Source organism: Homarus americanus, unplaced genomic scaffold, assembly GCF_018991925.1.
Source record: "Homarus americanus isolate GMGI-L3 unplaced genomic scaffold, GMGI_Hamer_2.0 scaffold9233, whole genome shotgun sequence".
In the NCBI taxonomy this organism is placed as follows: domain Eukaryota; kingdom Metazoa; phylum Arthropoda; class Malacostraca; order Decapoda; family Nephropidae; genus Homarus; species Homarus americanus.
This window is the reverse complement of record NW_024725268.1, coordinates 125,807-133,615: the sequence shown is the minus strand read 5'-3', so window position 1 is coordinate 133,615 and position 7,809 is coordinate 125,807. Positions and strand designations below refer to the sequence as shown.

At 53.6% G+C, this 7,809-nt stretch overlaps 1 protein-coding gene across 1 annotated transcript; it reads left to right on the top strand.

The window, feature by feature from the left end:
- The first annotated feature begins 881 nt into the window (after window positions 1-881).
- LOC121864782 (proline-rich extensin-like protein EPR1) lies at window positions 882-6,439 on the top strand. The gene is made up of 2 exons (XM_042363952.1): window positions 882-929; window positions 4,490-6,439. Exons 1-2 carry the CDS (start codon window positions 882-884, stop codon window positions 6,437-6,439), a joined length of 1,998 nt encoding a protein of 665 aa, XP_042219886.1.
- The last annotated feature ends 1,370 nt before the right edge of the window (window positions 6,440-7,809 follow it).

The following is a 7,809-nucleotide window of genomic DNA, read 5'->3' as shown; positions in this document are numbered from 1 at the left end:
TCCTACTCACCCTCCTTCCCCACTCCTCTCATTCATCACACATTCCTACAGCAACACCCACAGTTAATTATCAAAAAAGGACGAAAAAAAAAGAATCCCGGGTAATTAATTTTCCGAATATGCAAAGACCGCGTACACGGTTAATTGTTGCGAGAAACGGGAGACAATGATGGAGAGAGGAACGATACGGCTAGATAATGGTGGTGGTGGTGGTGGTGAGTGTTGGTGGTGAGTGGTGAGTAGTGTTGGTGGAAGTAAGCTGGAGAGAGCAGTCCCATACTACTATTCCGGCCTCCTATCACCACCACGACCATCACCACAACAACCATCACGTTACTGGGAACAAACATTATCTCACCACAACCAACAAAAGTCATCACAATTCATAACCTTTCGCACGGTGGCAAGGGGGAGTGGAGGAGGGGGGGGTGAGCAGGGTGGAGGAGCCGAGCGCTTGCTTCCCGATGCATGATAAACTTGCCGTCATCAATCAAGAATTTGACAATGTAATTCTTAGTTCATGACTGGAAACGGCCCATCGCAGATCAATTCATTCAACCCAGCGAATAAGGCGAACTTAAAATATGGACTGGAGAGCCAGACGGCTGCTGAGAGAGAGTGAGTATGAGTGTGTGAGTGTAAGTGTGAGTGTAATGCAGGATGCCGTCTATAACTGAAGGATTTATAAGCTCGAAAAAGGGTGAGTCGTCCAGTACACGAGAGGGAGGGACACGGTGGTATAGAGGGGAGGAGGGAAGGAGCAAGATGTTGCAGTAGGTAGTGGACAGAGGTGGGTTCACGCAGCAAGGTTCGTGAGATAGGGTTCACGAGACAGGGTTCACGAGGCTGGGTTCAAGAGCCAGGGTTCACGGGACAGCATCATGACGGCGGTGGTGGTGACGGTACCTGTGCCGCCCGGCCCACGACAGGTAGGTCCAGGTCACAGGTAAGAGCTGCAGCCAGGGGCATTTCAGGCAGGTGCTCACCACTCTGACCGCCTGCAGCAACGAGCTGGCAGGTGCGGTGCGTGTGTCTATACCCAGAATGCCTGAGGGCGTGGCGATGGTAGCTGATGTAACTCCATGGCGTTTCCAGCCCTGTGTACAGTGAGATTCGAACCCAGGTCCCAGTAGGACACCCTCGTAAACACAGTCACTTAGCCACCGCTCCACGGCATCTTCTACCCAGCGTGTGAGCCAAGACTGTGGAGGGGCTGGCGAAGATTAATGGTGGTGTTGTGTTAGAACGTATTCACGGCAGTCCAACACGGGGTTAACAGTCCACGCTGGCACCCTCCACGGCACTCACTGGCACCCTCGTAACGCACGCAACTCTCACGCGGCATCACCAACTTATCGCTAACTTAGAACCACCTATTTGTTGCCAACTTCTTGCTTATTTGAACTTCTTGCTTATTTGACCCCCCCTCCCCACAAGTCCCATGAACAGGTGAGAGGCCAATCAGCTGATCATCCTCCCATCCCAAGAACTTAATTGGCCATCACTAACTACTACCACCAGCTGTAAAATTAAGTACTCATTACCAGCTGGGTGAACTATAGGAGTGTCCTGGAATCAAACCAACATCTGTAAGAACAGGAGGCGAGCTCTGTATCCACTCGGCCGCCGCAATTTAACCTCCCAAGTTACGAAGACAAAATATATTAATTAAATTCTTAAATTCTCAGGTAATTGAGACATTATATCAATTAAAGGTGAGGCGACACTACAGGTAAAAGAGGGGGTGACGACAGCCGGTGGTAATGGTGGCAGGTGGCAGGTCATGGTGGCACAGACTATAGGCACCAGAGGCAGAAATGGCAACGGCAGTGACGGAGATGTATGGCGGCGGCACAAAAAAGGAAATGTCTTGACCGTGTAATAATTAATTGTGGAGCGGAGCATCACACGTGCCTTGATGAATGATCCCTCCCTCCACCACTACCCCGCCCCGCCCCGCACCCCCCAGACCCGCACCACTGCCCAAGTCATAACCCCACACGTCTGTTGCCCTGCCCTGCCCTGCCCTGTCCTGCCCAACCCCACCCCGCCCCGCATAACTCCAATATCAATATCACACGCCTGCTATAAACCCCACCCCACCCCCTGCCCAAGCCACAGCCCCACACTCCTGCTGTCCTGTCCTGTCCTGCCCCACCCTACCCTACCCTGCCCGCCCCGCACCCCTACTCAAGCATAACCCCACACGCCTGTCCCATCTCATACGCCTGCCTCGCCACCAGGGACAGGAGGACGAGGACCACGGCCCCGGTCCCAGCAGAGCCACGAGTCACTTGAGTGCCAGCTGAGGCCATCTGCCCTGAGGGGGAACCTGAGGAGGGGGAAGGAAGACTGACTGGCTGGCGAGGAGGGGAGGAAAGGAGATGAGGGAGAGAGGGATGGAGGAGGAGGGAACCACAGGTAACATGCAGGTGCGCGCCTTACCTCCACCACCTAAAACCCCTTACACTATTCTCCTCCTCCCCATACCCCCATCGTCTCTCCCGCCCTCACCACGCGCCACCCAGTACACAATTACACGCCCATGTTCACCTCCTCCCACCACCATCCACCACCGTCCTACCACCACCATCCACCACCACCACCATCCCCACCCCCCACCACCACCACCACCATCCCCACCACCCTCCACCACCCCCACCACCATCCCCCACCACCACCCCTTCCCCACCCCACCATCCCAACCACCCATCCCCCCACCACCATCCCCCACCACCACCATCCCCCACCACCCTACATCCCCATCCACCACCCCCCACCATCATCCCCCACCACCACCACCATCCCCACCACCACCACCATCCCCCACCACCACACATCCCCCCACCCCCCCCCACCATCACTACAAACCCTTTATCCTCACCCTTTAACCTTTATGACGATCAATATTATTATTATTATTATTATTATTATTATTATTATTATTATTATTATTATTAATGTTATTGCTGTTGCTGTTGTTTTTGTTGTTGTTGTTGTGTCATCCAGGAAACATAAATTGGAGGATAGTTATGTTTAAGTCGCTTTGACGTGACAGAAGACTCATCTCTACTCCATGACATGACATGACAGGAAGTTCAGTGTTGATGACAAGAGTGTTTCGTTATCACAGGAACATGAACCTGGCCACGTGTCTGCGGCAGGGCCAGGAGGCGGCCACACGCGGAACATTCTTGTGGCCACACAGGCTTTTCCGCGTGAGTGCCACAACTCTCCCCTCATCACCAGCTGTCATCAAGACCACCATACCCCATGTTACCAGCTGTTACCAGGAGTTAACACCCAACCACGGTAACAACTACAACAACCACAACCACCACCAATATCCTCAACCACCAACAACAAACAAAGCAACCACAATCACCATCATAACCACCACCAAGCTACAACAAACAAAACAACCACAACACCCTGGAAGGTAATTAATGTACCGTCACACAACAATTAATTTGGTGGAGTCTAAATGAGGCGACTCATCACCTCGCCAAAATACTTCCCACTAATTTTTCTGCCCAAGAGCCAAAAATACGGCAGTGGGGATACCCCTTATTGTGGCGCCCGTGACGTCACCACAAAAACACGGCGGTGACGAAGATAATGAAAATACGGCTGTAATAATTACCAAAAAATACGAGGAGAGGGTTATAAAAATATGGCAGTAACAGTAGCTAAAAATACGACGACAAATTACGCCAAAAAATACGGCATTGACACAGAAAAAAATACGGGAACAAAAAAAATGACAAGTGTTATAAAAGAAAATTACAGCAATGAGAGTGACGTGAAATATTGGGTGAGGTGACAGTGACAACTACTTTACGGTGATGGCACTTCTGGCATCGACAAACGTGGCACTCTTACTGTGTATACGGACACCACCTGTCCTCCACCTGGCTCACTGGTGCCAAGTAATGTCTGCACCACCTGTCGGATTATGGCACCTGTATAGCGCCATAATAAGTGAAGTAATAGTAACGCCAATAGAGTTTCACATGCTTCAACTGCTAGGGTTATGAAGCACCATTCACTAAGTCTTTGTTTTAGGTGCTTCATCTCCCACCAGGGTTAAAACACCGTTGACTAGATCTTTGCTTCTTACCAGAGATAATATTAGTAATTCAGTATAAGCTCATGACTTATAACCATCTATGCCTCTATGATTATAACCAGTAACAGAGGAGGAGCCAGGAAATGCCTTGAGGGACGCCATGTGACTTCTTTGTTAAGTGACGCGGTGCCATTTTAGGTGACTCTAGTTGTGTTTACATTAAGTATGCCACGTGACACCCTTTTATGCCATGTATGCCACGTGAGCCTCATGTATGCCACGCGAGGATCGTGTATGACACCCAGCACCGCTAGTGCCTAGGCCCCATGACACATGACACCTCCGAGGTAAACACGAGAGAGAGAGGTGGGTGTCGGCCCGAGCTCACCCCTACCCCACCCCCCCGTCCGCCCTCAACAGCCTGCTACCACGCGCCTCCACGCCCACACTTGTAGCCTCACGCCTACAACCTTCACGCCCACTCAACCTCCACACCTATACAACCTCACGCCTATACAACCTCCACGCCTATACAACCTCCACGCCCATAGCCTCCACGCCCATCAGCCTCACGCCCATACAACCTCCACGCCCATACAACCTCCACGCCTATACAACCTCACGCCTATACAACTTCCACGCCTCAACCTCCACGCCCATACAACCTCACGCCCATACAACCTCCCCCACGCCCATACAACCTCCACGCCTTCACGCCACAACCTCCACGCCTATACAACCTCCACGCCCATACAACCTCCACGCCCTATAACCCCTCCACGCCAATACAACCTCCACGCCTATACAACCTCCACGCCTTACAACCTCCACGCCCATACAACCTCCACGCCTATACAACCTCCACGCCCATACAACCTCCACGCCCATACAACCTCCACGCCTATACAACCTCCACGCCTATCACCCTACCTCCAGCCTACCCTCACGCCCATAAACCTCCACGCCCATACAACCTCCACTATACAACCTCCACGCCTATACAACCTCCACGCCCTACAACCTCCACGCCCACCACAACCTCCACGCCATACAACCTCCACGCCCATACAACCTCCACGCCCATACAACCTCCACGCCCATACAACCTCCACGCCACCCCATACAACCTCCACGCCTATACAACCTCACGCCATACAACCTCCACGCCCATACAACCTCCGCCTATACAACCTCCACGCCCTCCAACCTCACGCCTATACAACCTCCACATACAGCCTCCACGCCTATACAACCTCCACGCCTATACGCCTCACGCTATACAACCTCCACGCCCGCACAACCTCCACGCCATACAACCTCACGCCCGCCACAACCTCACGCCCATACAACCTCCACGCCTATACAACCTCCACGCCTATACAACCTCCACGCCCATACAACCTCACGCCTATCGCCTCCACGCCTACAACCTCACGCTCCCACGCCTATACAACCTCCACGCCCATACAACCTCCACGCCTATACAACCTCCACGCCCATACAACCTCCACGCATACAACCTCCACGCCTATACAACCTCCACGCCCGCCACCTCCACGCCTATACAACCTCCGCCTGCCACAACCTCCACGCCCATACAACCTCCACGCCCAACAACCTCCACGCCCATACAACCTCCACGCCATACAACCTCCACGCCTATACAACCTCACGCCTATACAGCCTCCACGCCTACCAACCTCCACGCCTGCACAGCCTCCACGCCCATACAACCTCCACGCCTATACAGCCTCACGCCCATACAACCTCCACGCCTCCATACAACCTCCACGCCCGCCTCCACGCCTATATACAACCTCCACGCCTATACAGCCTCCACGCCCACCTCACACGCCTAACCTCACGCCTATACAACCTCCACGCCTATACAGCCTCCGATACAACCTCCACGCCCGCCACAACCTCCACGCCCGTACAACCTCCACGCCCATACAACCTCCACGCCTACCCACAACCTCCACGCCTATACAACTCCGCCCATACAACCTCCGCCTATACAACCTCCACGCCCGCAACAACCTCCACGCCCGTACAACCTCCACGCCCATACAACCTCCACGCCTATACAACCTCCGCTCACAACCCACGCCTATACAACCTCCACCTATACAACCCCACAACCTCCACGCCCATACAACCTCCACGCCTGCCAACCTCCACGCCTATACAACCTCCACGCCCATACAACCTCCACGCCCATACAACCTCCACGCCCATACAACCTCCACGCCCATACAACCTCCACGCCCATACAACCTCCACGCCTATACAACCTCCACGCCTATACAACCTCCACGGCCATACAACCTCCACCCGCCTCCATACAACCTCCGCCTGTGCCTCATTTAAAGCAGTTGTGTATTTAGACCTGACGAAGTAGCAAGTGAGGAGTGAGGTGGTTAGGGAAGTGAGGAGTGAGAAGGTAGTGAGGTGGAGTAGGTGAAGTGAGGAGTGTAGTAATGATGAGTGAAGAATGGTGAGGTGGATGAGGAAATGTGAGGAGGTAGTGAAGAGATGAAAGGGGAGTTAGTGAGTACATGAGGATAGCTGGGTAGCCCTCACTCACACTATCCATCACACAAGGCACACCCACGTCACCCCCCGCCCTCACCCCACCTCACACCCCCTACTCAGCCTCAGGTCTAACCCAATAGAACCTCACACCTCTATATGTAAACAAACTCATCGTAGAAAGTTCTGAGCCATGACTGGGGTTCTTATGATTGAACCCCCACCATGGCAACCCCAAAACATCTAGGGTTCTGATCTTCCCTACAGACCCCACCTCCCCACACACGTACGTTTTCCCGTATCAACCATCAGAATGAGTCCTTTTACCCCTCATAAGGAGATAGAAAGTGGACCTCAACATCATAGACGTGAGTGGTGTATGAGAGTTCGTGACTTATCCCTCCCTCACCCTCACGACTCCTCTCTAACCCCCCCTTCAACTCCCATTTACCTTTCACACCCTTCCTACCTCTCCTCCACCCACCCCTTCCACCTCTTACTCACTACTCAACAGCCAGTACACCTCCTCCAATCCTCTCCAACTCCCCTATCACGCTCTCCAAACCCCTCTCCAACCCCTTCAACCTGATTTTCCCTCCCATCCTCTTCCTTTCCCTTTTCAACACCCTCCCCTTGTCCCTAAAACCACCTGGCTTGTCAAGGAGAGAAAGAGGGAGGGGAGGGATGGGGGAGGAGGGAGGATGGGGGAGATGGGGAGGATGGGGGAGGATGGGGGAGGATGGGGATGGGGAGGATGGGGAGGTGGGGGAGGATGGGGGTATGAAAGGGAGGTTATGACACTGATTGGGGAGATAAACCTAGCGATGGGGGAGAGGGGGTGATCAAAGTGTGATTAGAATCGAGTTATCAGACTGGGGAGGGGTGATGAACGAGAGGAGGGGAGGGGCGTTGGTGATCAATCTAGGGAGAGGGGGTGATCCAATTATGGGGAGGGGGAGGAGGGTTGCGATCACGGTGTAGAGGCGGTGAAGGGATTTGGGGAGGGGGAGGGGGGTGGGGGGTGTGGAGTTGAGGGGAGGCAACAAGCAGCAACATTATCACTGCCATCTAAGACACGTACTAACACTTCCACACACGCGACGCTTGAGGGGGAGGGGAGGCTGGAGGAGGAGGGAGGCTGGAGGGAGGAGGAGGGAGAACACGCCGCTGGCATTTAATCTCTCTCAGCGGTCAGTCACACATTCACA

Coding starts and splice junctions, on each gene's coding strand:
- LOC121864782 (XM_042363952.1), top strand. CDS start 882: ATGACGGCGGTGGTGGTGACGGTACCTGTGCCGCCCGGCCCACGACAG. Junction 930..4,489: donor TGCCGCCCGGCCCACGACAG/GTAGGTCCAGGT, acceptor CGCCCTCAACAG/CCTGCTACCACGCGCCTCCA.